This window comes from Stenella coeruleoalba (genome assembly GCF_951394435.1).
Source record: "Stenella coeruleoalba genome assembly, chromosome: 4".
NCBI lineage: Eukaryota > Metazoa > Chordata > Mammalia > Artiodactyla > Delphinidae > Stenella > Stenella coeruleoalba.
Genome location: NC_137149.1, coordinates 37,203,053 through 37,224,007, shown reverse-complemented (window position 1 = coordinate 37,224,007; position 20,955 = coordinate 37,203,053). Strand labels below are relative to the sequence as shown.

At 44.8% G+C, this 20,955-nt stretch overlaps 1 protein-coding gene across 1 annotated transcript in view; it reads right to left on the bottom strand.

Annotated features, from left to right (window-relative positions):
• The window catches only part of STX18 (syntaxin 18), a 122,166-nt gene that overhangs the window by 43,530 nt on the left and 57,681 nt on the right, over positions 1-20,955 (bottom strand). The window contains exon 2 of the mRNA XM_079919507.1: positions 10,968-11,035. Within this exon, the coding sequence (XP_079775633.1) occupies positions 10,968-11,035 (68 nt within the window). The remainder of the gene's footprint in view (positions 1-10,967; positions 11,036-20,955) is intronic.

The following is a 20,955-nucleotide window of genomic DNA, read 5'->3' as shown; positions in this document are numbered from 1 at the left end:
TAGTAAATACGTTTATTTGTAACAATTTTTTAGATTCCACATATAAGTGACATCATATGGTATTTGTCTTTCTCTGTCTGACCTACTACACTTAGTATGATAACCTCTAGGTCCATCCATGTGGTTGCAAATGGCATTATTTCATTCTAATTTATGGTTGAGTAACATTCCATTGTGTGTATATATATATATATATATATATATATATATATATATGCACACCATATCTTCTTTATCCATTCATCTGTTGATGGGCATTTAGGTTGCTTCCATGTCTCAGCTGTTGTAAATAGTCTGTGCTGGTTATTAAGTCACTGTCTCTCAGCTCCAAAGCCGCCCTCCCACACTCTGCTTTGTGATGTGAGGGCTGCAGCTCCCCAAATCACACTACTCCTCTCCGACTATACGTTCCTTACCTGGCTTGTTTTCCTCTACAGCACTCTGAAATAGTAACGTCCATCTCCTCCCAGGAGAATGCAAGCTTCACGAAAGCAGGGACTTTGTCTTGTTTACTTCTGTTTCCCCAATACCTAAAAATGCTGTCCCACACACAGTAAGTGTGCTAACATTAGCTGAGCACTTAGGATGCGCCAGACACTATTCTCGGTGCCTAACATGTATTTTATTTACTTTTTAATCCTTGCAATTCATTCATTCACTCACTTGTATACTAGCCCCCCACATGTCAGGCACTGTGGCGGGGCTGGAGGTTCAAAGTTAATTAAGTAAGGCTCATTTCTGATTCCCACAGAGGGTACCACACCACAGGGGAGACTGGCACAGACATGGGGGGCACAGGAACTGCGGTGGATGGCACTGGTCTGGAAGTGGACTGTGGGACCCATGCGGGGAGTGGTAAGTTCATGCAGGGGAGGTGCTGGGCAGGTGGAGAGCAAGAGTCTCCACACAGGAGACAGCGGGAGAAGACCTGCTCCAAATCCCCAGCCTGTGGGTCACGGTTGGAATGACCACATAACGTATGATCTACAACAGGACACATCTGAGAATGAAAGGGAAAGCAGAAGTATACCAGGTGGTCCCTGTAAACCAAGCATCCTAGCTATGGACCTCTGGGACCCCCTAATTTATTTCAAGGGGCAGCACATCACATGCACCCGGTCAGTGTCTCCACGCTGAATGTGCCTAGCATATGTCTACACAATTTTCCAAAGGAATGCAGACGAGATTATAAGTACACATTTATTTAAAGTTACCAAATCTGCATTAGCAGTTTCTTCAGTATCAATAGGTTCCCCCAAATACAACAATCATACAAAATACAAATATGCCACTATCAACTGGAAAGGAGTCCCTGCGGTACAGAAGGTGGGGACTGCCGGCTGGCGTAGTCATTGGAGGATTTTAAACAGAGGAATCTGCATTTTGCATGGGGTCTTCTGTGGTCGCTGGCCTGGAGGTGGATGAAATCAGACCCCAGTTAAGAGGGCACTGAGCATCCAGGAAGAGATGAACAGAGCCTGGGCAACGCCATGTCAGTGGGGAAGAGGAAGCATAACAGATCTGAGAGAGATCTCACAGACCGGGTCTACAAGACTGGGCTGACTGGGTGTGGAGGTAAACGAGGAGACGCCTAGGACACAGAGCACAGAAGAAAGCACAGGTGTGGAAGGAACGATGGTAAGATGCGGGGCCAAAGACGGCACGGAAAGTTCAGGACGTGACAGATGAGGAGATGGAGCAACTTGAGAAAGGGTTCAAACTCTGATTCTGCTGTGATGTTGTAAGAACAGCACTAGCTATATAATCGGCGTTTGAAACACTCATCAAAAGTAACGAACGTTTGCCAGTGACATAGCCCCAAATTAAGAATCGCCATAACAAAATTACTACTATTTGGAAAAGGTTAACCATCTGGCAAATAATTCCAAAAGATATATTCTCACGGGACATGCACACCTAACTTTTTCAAACTTTGATTTTATTTCCTTTATGATGTGCAGAGGAATAATTTTATTACAGACTTCAATTTATCTAAATATTAGATTCAGTTTAAGGAGATTATGTTAGGTATAGTTTTGGATTAGTCAACTTATTTCAGGGAGAAACAAGGAAAAAACCAGAGGAGTAAGTTTATTCGCTGGTTCAGAAATTTAAAGGAATAGGCTTTTAAAAATTATCTGGTTGGTTACTATGTTAAGAAAGGGCAAGTTCAAAATTACAAAATACCACGGACATTCTGCCTATTAATTTAATACGCAATTAGATACTTCCTGAAGACAGAGAAGGAGAGAGAGTAACGTAAGTTATTTTAGACTCTGTTCCAAAGGTTACTGAAAAGGTTTGGACAAAAGTTAAAGACCACGATCTCATTTTTGCTATAAATATTAAATATGAGCAAGGTAAATGCCCAATATATGTTATGAAATGAAACTGTTAATGTCTGGGCTATAGCCATGAACAAAACATAGACCCTGTTCTCAATAAACTCCATCACAACAGGTAATGTCCACAGGCTTATGTACACAACTATACATCATAAACAAAGGTTAACAGCCATATAACACTGTCCATGCATTAACACTAATTCACTGTTCTAAGCACTTCACATATATTTACCCACTTAATTATCAAAATTCTATGAGGTGGGTACTATTATAATTCCCATTTTACGCATGAAGCAACTGAGGCACAGAGAGGTTAAGTAACTTGCCAAGGTCACACAGCTAGGAATTAGCAGAGTTGGGATTTGAACCAAGGCATCCTGCCTCCATACTCTTAACCACTGCTCAAAGCACTTCTTGAGTCATAAAAGGTAGAAGAGTTCAGAAGAGGGGACGCTTATTCCCTATTAGCTAATCAGAAGGAAGGTGATCTACGAACTAAATCTTGAAAGGCAGGATGTAGCCGTGGGAGACAAGAGCAGACACTCTGAGCAATAGAACGGAATCGGGAGAGAGGGAGCCTGCCTGGAGAACAGTCAGTGGTTCAGTTTGGCTGGAGCACAGGCTAGGTAGAAGCGATGAGTTCTTGGTGGGCCTCCAGTATGACTTGAGGAGTTTTATTCTGTAGCCAGTGGAAAGGCAGAGCTTGATGAAGATAAATGTGGCAATTCCACATTTAGCTGGAAGAGAGGGGGAAAATCAGGTGATGGGTTATGGAAATCAGGCAGAGAATCCTGCCTTATTCATCTTTATATCCCTAGCACAGGTAGGGGCTAGTAAATTTCTGTCAAACTGAAGACAGGAGCCATGGTAGAGCGTGGGTGGCAAGACTGAAAAGGGGTGATGGATCTGAGATGTAAAAATCGTCAGGAACAGAGTAGATGTTGGAGGCAAAGCATCAGCAGACCCTGAGATCTGGGGCCTGGGTGAGCAAGAGACAGCAGTAGAAACAAAGAGCACAGAAGGAAGAGGAGAAAGAACTGGAAGTATGAAAGAAAGAAGCTGCTAACAACACTTGTCCCTATAATGCAACTCAAAAGGACAGAAGTAATGCTCTTGAGACCAGATGGTCTACGACTGATACTTTGTTTTCAAAAGCGAAGCCAGGGCAAATGGTCTTCTAAACACTTTGTGATAAAATCTAGACAAAGTAAAGTTCTGAAGTTCTATAATTTATGAAGGAGAAAGGGAAAAGTCACTGTGACATACAGCACAGTGGCCACAAAGCTGACACAGGACTGAGGTTACTGACGCTCACCGCGGCCTGATCAAGAGAACAGGACACTGGTGCAGTCCACAAACTAATAACAGACTGCTTTCACATGACGGACTCAAAAAATATTTGGTTGCCTGGATTTTGTTTAATTGATCTGACTCTTTCCATCCTAAACTTCTGAGGGCTATAGGAAGAGTCTGGCTCCTGGAAGAATGCCAGGAGTGGGAAGCAATGAGAGAAGGGCCATTTGGAGTTAAGAGTCCGGAGACCGGCGCTGTACGGAGAACGGAGAGTTACTAGCTCACCAGCAGCTGAGTTTAGGATCAAGTGGGAATCAGACAGAGATCAAAATATTGGCTTTATATGATTACTAACCACACATGGCCCCCTAATGGTGCCTGGCAATTATGCGGTATGTTCTCACTGTGTCTGCTTTCCCACTCTCCCAGGTGCCTGTTTCCTATCTTCTCCTCACAGCTCAAACCTCCAACACCTCCGTCCCCATCTGCAGCATCAGTAATAACTGTGCTTCCTGGTTTCTGAGAGCTCCTCCAAGCTCTCCCCACCTCGCTTCCCATGGGCCGGCACACTGTGCCTTCTCCCCAGCTACTAAGGATGAGGTGTCCATCTCCTAGCTCTGCCCCTCCACCTGGGCACCAGGTTGGCCCCAGTTTCTCTCTCGTGCACCATCAACCGTAAAAGAATTACTGCGCAGACACGGTGCTCAGGCAGTGTCTGGCACACAGTGAACACTACACGTGTTAGTTCCTAATAAAATCAATTTTCCCCGTCTACTGGATCTTTCCTAGCCACATACAAACATGCTGTTATTTCTCCCAACTTAAAAAACAAAAGGAAACCTCTCAAATCCATGTCTCCTACCAGTTACTGTCCAATTTCCCCGCTTTTTTCAGTAAAACTCCTCTGAGACGCTTACAACCCTGTCTCCATCTTCCTGACTATTCTCTCTCGCTCTCGACCCCATCCAAAGGGCCTTTTGCCCTCATCCTCACTCCCCAGGGTCACCCCTGGGTCATCCCTCCCCTCAGTTACTTTCCACAGATTGGATGGAGCTAATGGCTCCCCTTCCCCTGATTTGCTTTCTCCTCTGTCTTCCCCGACAACACACTCTCCCGTTTCCCTCCTATCTCCCCGGCTGCTGCTCGTTTTCAGGCTTTTTGTTGATACCTTTTACCCTCAGTCCCTCAATCTCTCCACTGTCTACGTTGCTCCCTTGGTGAGTTCAGCTAGGCTCGTGGCTGTTTTTTGGTCGGCGTATATACCAGTTCTACAATGACAAGTCCAAATTTATGTCTTCAGCTTGAACCTCTCCTTGAACCTGAGACACGTATATCTAACTGCCGGCTCAACGTCTCTATTCAGATGTTTAACCTGTGTTGCAAATATGCCCCAAACTGAGCTCCTGCCCGCTCTCTTCAAACATGCTCCCCCATCTGGGTTGATGGCAATTCCATTCCTTCTAGCTGCTCAGGCCCCAAACCTGGAGTCATCCTTGCACCTCTTTTTCTCTCCCAGCTCACAGCTAATCCATTAACAAATCTCGTTGGCTGTACCTTCAAAATAATTCCAGAATGTGACCTCGTTATCACATCCACTGCTAACCCCTCTGGGCCATGCCATAGGCATCTCTCGCCTGGACTGTAACGTAACCGTAGCCTCCCAGCTGGTCTGCTGCTTCTGTCGTGTCCCTCCACAGATTATTCTAACACACTAGCCTTACTGATCTGTTAGAAAGTTACTCAGATCCTATCAACCCTCTGTACGGACCTTCTAGTGCTTCCCCCCTAAAAGTAAAAGCCGAGGTCCTCACAAGAGCTACATGAGCCGTTAAGACGGCTCACGAGATCTGGCTGCTGCCCCCTCTGAGCTCATCTTCAACTACCACCCCCCACACTCCCCAGTCCCTCCTGCTCCAGCCACCCTGGCCTCCCTGCTGTTCCGTGAACCCTCCAGACATCCTCCTGCATTAGGACCTTACACTTGCTGCCGTCTTCTCCTTCTGGAATGTCCTTTCCCTGGATGATATCTATATAAACAACTGACTGCTTACTTCTTTTAGGTGTTTACTCAATGTCCCCCCCATCTTAAAAAGTCCTTCCCTAAGCTACGTTTATAAACTTGTACCCTCCCTGACATTTTCTATTTTCCCTTCTCCCCTCCCCCTAAAAGCATTTATCCTGCTCTAACACTATTATGTTTTACTCATTTATTTTGTTTCTTTTCTATCGTCCTCTCCAAAATATAAGTTGCATAAAGGCAGGGACATTTGTCTGTCTGTTCATTACTGCATCCCATCATCACGAGCAATACCTAGGATTTAGTAGGCTGATAAATCAATATCTCAAGAGCCAAATACTTTCTGAATGACCTCACTTAATGCATGAGGCCGACCTGAAGAGGCCTGACACACAGCTACACAACTGTGCTCCTTAATAGGTCCCTCCCGGATTTATTTCACTCCCACCCTGAGACCTGCGGGCACCCCCCCTTCCAGAGCCTTCCCTGGAAAAGTGGAGGCACAGAGGGGCAGGGAATGTGTCCATCCTGATGACAGGACCCCAAGAGAAGAGGGAGGAGTAAGCCTGAGGCTCTTCCCAGGGCCAACCAGGAGGCCAGGCTCCTCTCCTCCCTCATTGTGGCACCTTCCCACGCCCCAACCCCAGGGTCCACATTTTCGGGGGCAGGGGGTCGTTGGAAGGAGAGAAGGAAGCCCACAGGTTCCTGGGGAATGGATGGTCCTCCCCTCAGCAGAACCTGAAAAGCAACAGAGACCTATTTCCCTATCCCAACCCTCCCCAATATTCTGTTTTCTTAACTAGTTCGGCTTAACATGGTAACCCCAGACAGAATGTACTCCACCTGAGGCAGAAGACCCAAGAGACAGGGGAAGGGGCTGGGCAAGCACGCTCCACCCTCCTCCCAACTCCCCGGTCAGGTCAAGGCGGGCGGAGTGAGAGCAGTGAGCAGAGGGGTGGCGGGTCCTGTGCCGCCCCTAATAGAAACCACCTCTCCGGAAATGGAGGCTAACAGGGTCAGGAACAAATAAATAAGACAGGTACCCACTTCCAAGTGGCTATGTACCTTGTGGACGGAGCAGACCTATAAAGGACTAATTCCAAAAACATTAGATTAACATCCTCCTACTCTATTTTGACTTAATGGAAACTCAGCTCAGTGAAATTGAAAAGGTCTAAAGGTTAATTTGATAAAACTGATTACTCAATTAAAAGGTGATGTTCCTTTAGGAGACATTATATATTAACCTTTTAAACTGGAAATTGACAGTATGGTTATTCTATTAGTAACAACAACAAAAACCAAGTTTCTCCCCCAGGTGGTATTGTTTCGTTGCCAGGATATTGAGGAAAAGGTACATCTACCAGAAGTGGAGGAATCAGTTTTAATTAAAATCATTCAAGAGATCCAGCCAGAGGCTACCTAGGTTGCATGCTGTTCTAGTAAAATGTCATTATTTAAAAAAAATTAAATGGGTCAATAAAGTCTGAGCTCTACATTGTGGAAAAGATTACAGCTTCCTAATTATGCCAAGCTAACATAGCTTTATGGGTCTGAAGGTAATATTTCTCTCCATTCCATGATCACACTCCATCCAAAATCTTCTCAGTAACAAGCCAAGGCCAGCACATTGCATTGGGAGGCAGAGCAGTAAAAAAAGAAAGGCTTTAAACAGTCTACCACCTTTGGGAGGGAGAGCTTGATGGGAGAAGATAAGGATGGCCTTTCTCCATCTGGAGAGAATGTAGGGCATGGAGGGGAATGCTTATTCCCTAGTCCTCCTGTTTCTACATGAATCCACTCCTCTAGCGTGACACCTAACCTCAGCATCCTCCCTCCTGCCCCTCCCTTGGGGGCAGGGACTTCTCTGATTGGCAGCCTGGCAGAAGGACCTGGGCATGGGCGTGAACACACATGGAGCCACAGCTCCTCTCTGTCCTCTCCTCTGGGATCTGCCTGCCCTCTCTCTCATATGCTATCAGGGGCCTCTGTGCTCTCTGTGCTCCGGGGCTGTGACCGTTCAGTGGCACTAATGGCTGAGTGCGTCTAATTCAGGAGCCTTCAGCAAGGTCACCCTCCTGCAGACCTAACCTCTGCCGCCACCCTAGGTTTCACTAGTGATCACGCTGAGAACACGTCCATCTCTGTCAGGTCGACTTGACTCTGGCATCCTCTCTCTCTCTTTGTCTCCCTCCCTCCCCCTTCTGGCAGGAAATTAGAGGTGCTTGCTTTATCAACTGACCACTGCCGCAACCTCATCACAGGTCAAATGGGATTCCAATTCAGGTACCATTCACCAAGGGACTTCTATGTGCCAGGAACTCTCACACATCTCTTTTAATCCTCACAAGAACATTATCCACACTTTATTTAAAAACAAACAAAAAAAGCAAGCACAAAGATGTGAAGTGAGCTGTATACACTTACGTGATTAATACATGGCAGAACTGGGACTAGAACCTAGGTGTGATTGACCCTCCAAGTCCCTGATCTTTCAAAGGGACCAAAACAGGGGTAGGAGTGAAACTCAGACTGCAACTGGGAAAAGGAATTAAAGACTGAGTTTCTATAATGGGGTAATGACTGGTCAAGACTAAGAAAGCCTCAGGAGCTCTAGTTCTGCTGACGCTGCAGCCACACAACCAGTAAGTGGCAGGGTGAGATGGGCTCCAGGGAGCCTGGTCCTCCGCCCCAGAGTGTGCTGCCATGGTAGCCGGGAAAGGGGGAGGCCGAGGCCAGCTGCCCACTGTCCTGAGCAGGGGCATGAGGACTCGGAGTTAAGTCCACACCTGCTCTGGAAACACTGACACACTGTGTGGAGCTGAGCTGTGCTGTTCGAGGAGAAATGCCTTAATCCCACCATTATAATCAAAAGTATAAAACTACTGCAAAGTTACAGAGTAGCAGCCTTATAATCTTTTTATAAATCCACTGCTTTTTAAAAAAATTTTATTTATTTAATTCATTTTTGGCTGCATTGGGTCTTCGTTGCTGCGCTCGGGCTTTCTCTGGTTGCGGCGAGCGGGGGCTACTCTTCGTTGCGGTACGCATGCTGCTCACTGCGGTCGCTTCTCTTGCTGCAGAGCACGGGCTCTAGGCACGCGGGCTTCAGTAGTTGTGGCGCGCAGGCTCAGTAGTTGTGGCGCACGGACTTAGTTGCTCTGCGGCATGTGGGATCTTCCCGGACCGGGGCTCGAACCCGTGTCCCCTGCACTGGCAGGCAGATTCTTAACCACTGCGCCACCAGGGAAGTCCCCTCATTGCTTTTTCCTTTTGCATTGCATTTCAATTGTACTGTCTTATTTGAATCTCCTGACAAGTGGCAAGTGATCATCACTCTAATTATTTACAGCAGGGCTCCTTAAACCTTTTCTGGAAAGGGCCACATAGTAGACATATTAGACTTTGAGGGCCACACAGCCTGTCACAGCCACTCAGCTCTGCTGTCATAGTGTAAAAGCTGCCAGCGATAACATTCAAATGAATGGGTGTGGCGCTGTTCCAATAAGCTTTATTTACAGACACCAAAAATTTAATTTCATATAATTTTCTTATGTGGTAAAATATTATTATAATTATTATTATTTTTTTTAAAACCTGGTTTTATTTCTTATGTATTACAAGTATACTGTTAGGAGGGACAGTGTATTTGATTAACCAGGGAAGAGGAGGTGGGGCACTGGCCCAGCATCTTCCCTTAATTTCATCTTCTTTTTTTTTTTTTTTTTTTTAATATTTCTTTCTTTCTTTATTTTGGTTGCACCAGGTCTTAGTTGAGGCATGCAAGTGGGATCTAGTTCCCCGAACAGGGATGGACCCCGGGCTCCCTGCATTGGGAGGGAGGAGTCTTAACCAGAGGCACCAGGGAAGTCCCTATTGTTATTATTTTCCCTCCAGCAATTTAAAAACATAAGGACTATTCTCAGCTCACAGGCTGTACAAAAATAGGTAGCAGACTGGACTTGGCCTATAGGCTGTGGTTTGCTGACCCCTGGTTTAGAGGAAGACACTGCATTTTACAGATTAAGTGACTTTCTCAGGTTTGCACGGTTAATAAGGGGACAGGGTGGCCTGAACTAAACCAACCTTTAAAGCATTCACCTGGCTGGATGCCTTTTCAAGGAAAAGGGGAGTTAATAATGGATTTCCATGAGAGATCTCTACAACCACTTATTTAACCTAAGTTGTAAAGTACTAAAGAAAGGAGCTGGAACTGACAGGCTTATACCAGTTTTATTAAGCTTTCCAAAATGACTGTCGCTTCCATTTTTATGCACTATAAAATTAGCATCTGATGTACATACACCTTTAGAAATAAAATTTACACTGCCATCTAGTGGTGACCAACTATTTTAACTGAGAACTTTAAAATAAGGTTTTCTTGGTACTAAGCATTAGAATAATTTAGTATATTCCAAAATTATGCAAATGAAATACAGTTAAAAGTATGAAGTAGACAAACTGGTAGAGATTATTTAAAATTCACCTGGGGCATAATTATTTTCTCTGTTAAAGAATTTATATGAAACATTTTCATTTTTGCATATATTGACAAAGTTTTTTTAAAAATCAGATTTTTTCTGTATTTTCTAACTGTGATAGGAAGGCTTCTGAAGGGCAAAATCCCTTGTTTTATAATGATGAACTCCTAAAAAGATGCTTCTAATGATGTCACTTCGTATGTCTAATCCAACTTTTCCATTAATTTAGGTAATACACTTGAAGCTGACTCCTATGGTAGAAATGCCACACTAAAGCCAGGTGCAAATGTAGGCCAGGGAAGAGCAGGAGGCATGATATCTGCACGGCGGTGTTCCTGTGTCTACTGAGAGCTGGAGTCTATTCCAGAAGCCACTTTGGAAGGCTTGATCAAAATGCTTTTTCTTTTTAAAAATCAACCTAACCAAAAGTTTCTTCACTAGAGGCAAGAGCTCTTGTCTTTCCAAATGGCATTTTTACATGACCTGCATTATCTCTTCATTTGCTCAGCAGTATGCATTCAATGAGAAACTGCCCCATTTCTCTCCGCATGTTTCACAACATATATGGCACACAAAGAGCTACAGACACATGGGAACATCAGAATAGGGGACATTGCTGTGAGGATATGGTGACCTTGAGGACATGGGGTATGGCTGAGCTTACCTTGGCTGGGGGGAGCCCCTTTTTGCTCTGCAGATATTCTTCCACTGCCAAACTGACCTTCCCCATTACAACCCTAAGTTAGTAAAAAGTGAGGACAAAAAGCTCAAAAGGAATATAGGTATGGAAAAGAACAGTCACTAAAATCACGGTAAGAAATAGACACTTACCTGTAAGCATTAATATAATCTTTCCTGTGTTCGAGAAGAAAATCTCTCAGTTTGCCAATGTGTGAAATCTATAATGAAAAGAAAGCAAACGATTTATATGGATAAATATGTTACGCTCATATGCAACAAATTTTAAATTAGTAGAGAATGGAATGCAGGTAGTAAAAAGATTTTGAAGCTACAAACTGGATATCTCTGGTTTTAGACTCCTGTATAATCACTGACTTGTTGGGTGGCTTTGGGAAAGTCACCCACATTCCTGGGTCTTGGTCTCTTACCGATGGTTCCTTCTTCCTGTAATTGTTGTGATCTGTGACATAACGAAGAGATGATCTCTAAGAAACTTCGAGATTCAATGAGATAGTACATGTCTAGTAACTACAGAGCATGTGCTCAATAAAGGCCAATTCCCTTCCTTATATGTCTTATATCCAAAATTTTATAGAAAAATATTCCTTCTTCCAAGTGTTCTAGGGGATGGATTCTAAGGCTGGAGCTATCAAGTGTATAAATAGGGCCCATGCAGAGCAGCAGAATTAAAGAAAAGATGCAGGAGCAACGATTTATCCCTACACAGCAAGTCTCCATTTTCCCTACTTCCACGGATGAACAAAACAGACACAGAAGTACAGAGGACGGAATTTGTGATGGCTCATTTCTAGTACTAAAGCATGTGTCAGGTAATGTGTGTGGAATGAGGGATTAAGAAACAAATAAAATAAAAAGAGGTAGGAAGAAACCTAGGATCATGGTCAACATGGACAAAAGTGTTTCCAGAAGGAGAGAATGATTAACTAAGTTGGTGGCCTGCTCTGTCCTTTGACCACAGCTCACACTAGTTTCCTCCTAATGTCCTTTGTACTTATTCCAAACATACGGAGCCCCATCCTTGAAGGATGTGCTGAACTTTCATCTTTTTCATGAAAGTTTTTCTGTCAAGGCCAACTCAGGCTAATTTTCACTTTGCTCTGAACTTAAAAGCACTTCTGCATCCCACCCACTGGGCACTCAGCTACACACAGCCACGTCCCCTGGCTTCACTTTTGCATGCACGCCTCTTTCTTGGGGGTTAGGAACCACGCAAGGAGAGGCTGCACAGCTTCCCGCATGGCTCTAAGCACAACATGAAGCCCAGAAGGTGTCAGTCAGTATTTGTGGAATGAGTAAATGTTTAAATGCAAAAATAGTATTTACCACTAAAGAAACATTCAGCATTTGTCTGGAGACAGGTCAGTAAGGGTTCAGTTAAATTTCTCACAGAGTCTAGACTAAAAGCAAATATGGTTCAGAAAAGCACCCTTAGGCATCTGTAAGAGCATGAATCGAAGAAAAACTGAACTATGGCCACAATATTCATTTATTTATCAGATTACAAACAACAACTGAGACAGCCAGAGTCTGTCCAGCATCCCTGGCTCCGTGAGGAACTTCCCCACACACGACCTTGTTCTTTCCCAGCAGCCCATTGTGGGCACTGACGTCACCACGCTCATTAACCAGGTTGGGAAAGTGAATCTTGCAGAAGCTAAGTGACTCGTTCCCAGTCACATGGTTAGTGCCTGGTGGGGCTCAGAGGTAAGCCTGGGACTCTGAGTTCAAATTTGTCCCGTCTTCCACCACTAAGCCACAGCTGCCTTCCTCACACTCTTACTCCTATTTTCCACTGACACTGCATTTTAAAATCTGACTTTTAAGATTGTTGGGAAAAAAATTTAAGAGATGTGCAAATAAGGTATTTACTGTACCACATACAAGATTTAATCAAGTTAAGTTTAATACATTTCAGTGGTTTCCATTCCCTTCCCCAACCCCTGCCTGCAAGGGGCCAGGTAAGCAGTAAAGCAAGAGGAATGGAGGGTGCAGTGCATTGGGCAGGGATGAATTCTGGTTTTAAAACCCACTGCAGCCAAAGGAAGCATCTCTGCCGGCCGACTTGCCAAAGGGCAGCTAATTGTCATCTCTGGGCCTAACCAATGGGATTGAGTCCAAACCCCAAATGCAGCACTCAAGGCCCTTCACAATTCAGCTCCAAAAGTCCTGAGCGGCCTCAGTCCTGCCGCGCTCCCCACAGACCACAATGACTCATTACCGACTGGTTTCTCTTCACCAGAGTGCAAGCTCCTAGAGGTTAAAGGGTCCTCTCTCTTTCCCCAGAACCTGTCAGGCACAGTTCCTGGTGCAAAGCAGAGCCTCAGAAACTTTTACTAAATGTTGAATAGATAGTGGGTACTGAATAATCCCCAAAGGATTATACCTACTGTGGTAGTCAGGGTAATGCCATTACCTCCACCCAAAGATGTCCAAGTCCTAACCCCTGGAACCTGTGACTATACTATGTTACATGACAAAGGGGAATTATCGTGACAGATGGAATTACGGTGCTCATCAGTTGACCTTAAAATAGGGAGAATACCCTGGATTAATACTGGAGTATCCAGGTAGGTAGGCCCCTATGTAATCACAGGGTCCTTAAATGGAGAAGAGGGAGGCAGAAGAGAGAGTCAAAGCGATGCAACGGGAGAACAGCTCAATCCAACATTGCTGGCTTTCAAGATGGAGGAAGGGAGCCAGAGGATGAAGGCAACGTCTGGAAGCTTGAAAAGGCAAAGTAATGGATTCTCCCCTAGCATCTCCATAAAAGAACAGAGCTCTGCCAGCACCCTGATTTCAGTCTAGGGAGTCCCATTTTAGACTTCTGACCTACAGAACTAGAAGATAGTAAGTTTTTCTTGTTTTAAGCCACTAAACTTGTGGTAATTTGTTACAGCAGCAATAAGAAACTAATACACTTTGTCTCAGTTTGGGGTGCTATAACAAAATATCACAGGCTGGGTGACTTTAACAACAAACACTTATTTCTCACAGTTCTGGAGGCTGGAAAGTCCTGGTCAAGGTGCCAGCATATCTGGTGCCTGGTGAGGGCCCTCTTCCTGATTTGTAGAGAGTTGCCTTCTTGCTGAATCCTCACATGGTGGTCTTGTGTCTCTTCCTCTAAGGGTACCGATCCCATTCACGAGGGCTCCACCCTCATGACCTAATTAGGTCCCAAAGGCCTCACCACTAAATACCATCCCATTGGGTAGTAGGGCTTCAACATATGAATTTTGGGGTGACACAAACATTCAGTCATAGCATACCTGTTTAAAGCCTTATCCAAAACAGTTTTTTTTTTTTTTAAAAAAAAAGGAGTCAGTTTTCAATGAAAAATTTGAATGGGCCCAAAGGAATCTACTACGTAGGCTAGACCCAGCAGCACCCCCCAGCTTTAGCTAATTTCAGTCCACCAGGGTAGAATGGTGCAAGGGGATAAGTGCCAGGAACAAGAAGGCCCCGCAGGCATCTCAGAAAACATGCTTACAAGAAGTTTCCCTTAAAGTACAACAGATGTGATCCCAATTTCTTATGACATGATACCTGAGATTTGCTTCAAAATAATATGGAGGTGGGGAGGAACACAGGAAAGAGGATCAGTCCTGCGCTGACAGCTGAAGATGGGCACGTGCGCACAGGCGGGCTCCTTACACTCTCGGCCTACTTTAGTACATACTTGACATGTTTTCTTAACAAAACATGATTTTTTAAAAAATCTCCCATTTTGCACTCTCTTTTAACATGTTTGGTGATTCTGAAGTACAGATTTTCTGCTGCCAAACTAGTAATAACCCACATTTGAACCAACACCTCAACCCCACGCAAAATCTCTAGCTATTTTATTTCTAAGTACTTGCAAGCCTTGCTTTAAGTTGCATTTAAGTGGATCAATGCCATTTAAAAAAAACCACCACCAACAAAACCTTCATTGAGTTTACTACGTGCCAGGCTCTGTTCCAAGATCTCCCCACACATTAGCTCATCAAATTCTCCCAGCTACACAAGATGGGTAACATCATCACACCTATTTTACAGATGAGGAAACTAAGTCAGAGACAGGGTAAGTAATTTGCTCAGGAACACATGGGGTGAAGCCTGAATGGAACCCAGCATTCTAAGTATCAGGCTTGAGTTCTTAATGCCCAGATTTAAGCACAGATTCTTGGCAGGTGGCAAGTGCAGTTTCCCAGTATAGTAATCACAAAGAGGGATGACTGGGAACCGAGAAAAGCATCCAGTGAGCAACAGCAAGCTGTTTTGTCTTGTGTCTGTATTCAACAGTGCACTACACACCTGATGTTACCCAAGAGTGACATACCAGGCATGTGTGTGCCAGGAAGTGTGTGAATTGCTCACTATGTGCCGTCATCGGCTCCCCTATAACAGTCAGTTGAGTTAGACGTTACCCCCATTCCCGTTTGATAAACATGGAAACTGAGGCCCACGTGAGGTCGGTCACAGGATAATAAGGGGAAGAAGTGGCATGGATCATGGGTCTGTATGACTCAAAGGCTAAGTTATTTATTCTACATTATATGGTCAAAAGACTAATAAACTATTACTATTTAGCTTATTTAAGTTTGAGGCTTTTCTTCACAGAAATATAAACTGGGTTTCATGTGACAGCATTTGTATATATTGATTTTTAAAATGTTTTCAACTACAGTGGATACAGAAAGATCTGCAAGAAAGGTTTTTTGAATGTTTCCACGTAGAGCGCTCGTTTTATAAGTCACTCAAAGTAGGAACGTGCCCATATCCAAAGTGCCTGTTTTTACCACTGAAGTCCCCTCCTCCAAGCTCGGCTGTTATTCCTTGTGTTTGTGACACGGGAGGCTTGGAATTCGCAAATACCATAGGGATGCTGGGAGGAAGGCCCACAGCTGTGAGCAAGGAACCAGGATGGTCAGAAAGACTGGCGGTGCAATGGCGACCCGTTCACCCTGAGTATCAATCATCAAACTGCCTCAAAACACAGTTTAAACAAGTAATGAAGGCAACTTCCAGGACTGGGTCTCTTCCCCGTGTCTGAGTTCCTCTACCTCCTCGCCTAGTGCGGGGCGGGGTATGAGCAGAGGAGCAGACTCCGGGCAAAAGACTGAGGGGTTTGGGTGGAGCAGGGCAGACGAGAGAAACAGGTACGGAATCCAGGGAGTTGGTTGAGCTTCTTGGTTCTAATCTCTGCTCAATCTCCACCACTTACTCTGAAAGGGACCTTGATTCCCCCCCACCCCTTCAGGCTTCGTGTGGAGGGACCCCAGCTGGATAAACTTCCTCTTCTGTCTCCCAATGCTTCACTCACGCGTCTGAGGGAAGAGGACTTACTGGTGTAGGGTTTGGAGACAGCAGTGAGCACACTCGGCAACAGGCAGAGAGGGTCTGTTCTGGCCAGCGCTCCACCCATATTTGGCCACAAATCTAAAGCCAGGTTCTCCGTTTGGCTTTTTCACGTTCTGACTCCTGTATTTCTTTCAGGTAGTTCCAAAATTGTGCTGGGAAAAAAGAGGTGTTTTTAATAAACTCCCTAAACTCTTAACCTTTGCCAACTGAAATTTTGAGCAAGTTGCTTAATCTCCCTGAGCTTCACTACAACGGGAGGGCAGTAAAAATGATTCTTTAAAAATAGAAATAGCACGAGTTAATAGCTAACTTTTATCGAGCACATGCTGTGTGGCCGGCATCAGTCTAAACACTGTGCATCAATTAGCTCATTTACTTCTCCTAATAACCCTGTGGGATAGGTTCCACTATAATCCCACTTTACAGATAAGAAGACACTGAAGTAACACATTTCATATAAATGGTTCAAAATAAACAGGGGACTGTGACTCCCAAACCAAGTACCTGTGTGCTTTCAGCCTCTGCAAGTCTGCCCACGAAGACAAACCTACCATCCCATCCGAGCGCAGTGGGTCTCTGAGGGCTGCTCTCACCACAGTGCACACAGAACGTTTTAAGATCAAAAGTACCCAATGCTGAGATGCCTTGTTCAGGTCAAATGCAATGTCAACAGCTATGGGTCAGCGCAAAGCCAAGAGCCACACTCCAGGGTCAGCCAGGATCTGGCTTCTCCACAAAGCTGATACTCAACTAAACAGTTGTTTAAACTCCATTCTAAAATGACAGGCATTCATGTGACTCATCCTTTTCTTTCTCTGAAGATAAATCAAGTGCACTTTTAAGTGACTGTATTCTAATAAGGCTAATTTCAAAAATCATCAAGACACTGAACTTCCCCACAAAACACACCTACCGTATAAGCAGACTGATTATAAAAAACGGTAGCAGTGGTCCCTATGTTAGATGCATTTGACAGGGAAAAACAGATTCTCACATTACCTGTTGTTACACATAAAGCTTTTACTAGGAGAGACCAAACAAAGACATCCCAATATGTGCACTGCTGACATGGACTCAGCCCCAGGGACTCAACCCCATGGATGGTTGCCCACAAGCATGTTGCTGAATGGAGGGAAAACCAAGGTTGCGCACACCATGTACTTAGGTAAACTATATGAAATACAGACCTGAAGCTGAACCCACAGAGAGAGAGAGGAATCTAAAAGACTGCTCATCAAAACACTGATGGCTGTCTGGGTGGTTAAGATTTGAAGACTTTGCTTTTTCCTAATACCTTTTCGTACCTTAAAATTTTTCTACACTTCGTATGTGTAATCTTTGCAACCAGACAAAAAAATGTTTTTAAACAAAATGGTAAATCTTGCCTAACTAAGAGTGTATACTGACTGACTCCCCAGGCCCCGCAGGGTCAAATCCAATTCCTTGAGCCTGGGACCCCCTAGTGTTCCTGGCCCTGCTGACTTCTCCGGGTTCAGAGCCCTCCCCCATCTCCCAATCCCGGTCTTCTGACTTACTCCTACTCTGCTCAGGGGATACACCTCCCGGAAGTCTTCTCTGCCATTTCCAGGCCAGGTTAAGGACCCCTCTCAAGCATCTCTTTTTCAGGGATGTCACCATCTTGTTTTGAAATGTTTTCATGTCTATCGGACATAATCTGCTCAGGCATATGCCTAGCCCAAAGCGGCTCTCCAAAAATGATTTAATGCTCCGAACTGAACTGACTTTCTATCCGCTTCAAGAATTACTAGCAGGGTAAAATAAACTCCAAACACAGTAAGTCTGCTATATACTTTACATTATCCACTAGATGGCAACACATGTATTATAGCAGGAGTAGTAACAGGAACTCTCAAAAATATCACAGTTTTTTCCCAAAGGCTTTAAAATTTTCTCTGGTTCTGTATTTTTGATCTAGAATCAAAGGATTATTAAAGGTTAATTGTGCTGTGCAGGCTGAAGCTGAAATGACACTGTTTTGAAACAGACACGTGCACTTGGATGAGTCCAAGGTTTTAAAACACTGCACTCCTGGCAGGTTCAACACAAAGGCAGCTCTGGAGCATGGCTGCCATCTGCCGTCCCAGGCGGCGGGCCCAGCTTTGTTTATGTGTGTCATCCACAGCACAGACCTGCTAGCTGCTCCTTCGTGGGTGTTTTGTAAATTACCCAAAGCAAGATAAACTGTAAAACAAAAACCCTGCTACAAAACTGAGGGATTCTTCTCAAAGCACGACTGCATTTTCACGGCAGGGGGGTTCAAAGCAGCCACCAGTGTCCTCTGCAGATCACAGCAGTGGCCTGACTTGCTACTCCCCTAACTACTCTCCCCCGCCACAGGAATTCTGTTCTGGCGCTCATAACACTTCCAACAAAGACCTGATTGATTATGAAACACTAAGTACTGATTTGCATAATTTGCCTCCGCAAGAGACAGCCATTGTTAAAGATTAAAGAGACTCTGGTAAGGCCCTCTGGCTTATTGTAAAAAGTTCCCTGTAACACAAAATCGTTATTTTTTTCATTCAATCAGTGGACACAGCTTGCTGTCCAGTTTAGTAGGCAGCCAAAGGACAGTCAGAACAACCACTGTTGTACAAATGTTTGCCAACTACTGATAAGCTAAAACGACTTTTCACAAGGATCATGTTCCCAAGTCTAATCTGGAGGCCCACTAACTAAATTCCAAATCCACCTCCTTTCAGTCATAATTGAAAAATGCATCAATACCAATTATAGCTAAAAGTTCAGAACCGTCACAGCTCTGGAGCGCGACGACTCTGCTGAAGTCACAGTGAGGGTTGTCTGAGTCCTGTCCCCATCCCCGTGCTAGAGAAGCTCCCAGTGACTGGTCACCCACAAAAGAGCCTGGCATGGCCACAGACATTCCTTCGGTGCTGGGGTCACAGCAGTGAGTGTGTTAAGGGATTACATGTATGAACTGTTCTTCTTCACTTCTTTCCTTTCAGCAATTGTTTAGTAATAAGCAAGTAATAAGCAAGGAGTCTGAGCCTCCTCCTATCACTTCCGCCCTAATTTCTACTGCACGAGGCCACCCTTCAGCGCGTACAGGGCCCTGGAGGGGTGGCAGCCACTCTCCCAGTCCTTGCACAAGCCCCTCCTGAAGCACCATACTCCCTCGGCTTCCAGGACCCCACTCTCCCCAGGTTCTCTTCCTAAACCTCTGACAACTTTGCTTCACCTTCTTTCCTTGCCTCTTCCGCCTTTGCACACCTCAGAAACTTAATGAAGCTCAGCACTGACACATTCTTGCTAAACCCACCCCTTCCACCCATAGCTTAATTTACCATCTACAGAAAATGCCCACCCAGCCCCTGCCTCCCTCCTGTGTTCCAGGAGCGTATTCAACCATCTACTGTGTGTCCCACCGGTGCCTCAAAGCTACATGTCCCAAAGCCTTAGTCATCCAACCACTCACGCTCGATCCTCCTGACTTACTCTCAGCCCCTCCTTGTCCCCACAAAGAGAAAGAGCCTCTCTCTCTCTCTCTCTCTCTCTCTCTCTCTCTCTCTCTCTCTCTCTCTCTCTCTCTCTCTCGATTCCCCAAGTTAGAAAATCTCAGGACATTTTGACTCTTCCCTCTTTTTCACCCCACAAAGTAAACTGGTCAGCCAGGCCTGTCCACACCACTGGCTGAAAATCTGCCAAAGGAATGGGCACCCACAAACCAGCTTCTCTGCCTGCTTTCCCACACCCACCCCAGAGCCCAGACCCTCAGAGCCCTTCCCTGATCCAGCCTCCTCCCTCCACCTCTGCCCTTTGGCACTGCTGTTTTGCCTGGAACATCTTATTTCTCACCCACCAAGCACTCAAATGTGCTGGGCCTTAGGAGGTTTTAAAATATGGCATTCTGGGTTCACTTCCCACTTTCTCTGTATGATGCCTTCAGGAGGCATGCTGTAAGTGTCTGTTAGCTGAATGTTATAAATGTTCGCTGCATGTATATATGTTATACACATTACATATATACATGCATATATATGTGTGCATATATATAACATAAATGTTAGTTGAATATATAAAGTGCTCTACCCCATCAGTCTGGAAACCTCACTAGAAAAGAAGACACAAATATTCTTGATCTAAGGAAACTGTCACCAGTGGTTAAATAACCTGTTCTGGAATTTTGCTGAGAACCAGTGCCAACCTTACTGGTTTGTAGTTTCCAGAATTCAGGGTATGTTTTCTAATAGAGGGGCGGGGAGGGGGGAGAGGGAGGGAGGGAGGGAGAGAGAGAGAGAGAGAGAGAGAGAGAGAGAGAAATGTGTACTTGAAAGAGGAGAGAGAGTGATTCTTCTAGTTCCAGCCTTCTACGCCAGCTTCATAGATCCTGAGGAGCAGACGATAGGGAGGGTCACACGGAGGGGACAAGGACAATTAACAGGAGTTGAGATGAATTTAGTGGTCTAATTTCTGATATTAGCAACTAACCTTCAAGCAACCTGAAAGGTATTATTTTCTAATACTAAGCCCGTATCTCCTTTTAAGAAATTAAAAAAGTAAAATCTTAGATTCTTAGTGCTAATGACATAATGAACGAACTCATGACAATTTTCAAAAGCTGAGTAGCACCGCAGGGCTTAATGACCCATGAAGCTCAATGCAATTCCATTTTAAAACAGGTCTAGGACTCTTAACCTCAAGGAAAAGTAAAAGCATATCATGTTCTCAACCTTTCCTCCTCAATCTCTCTGCCCCAGCTTTCTCTTTACATCTCATTGTCTTCAGGTTCACACTT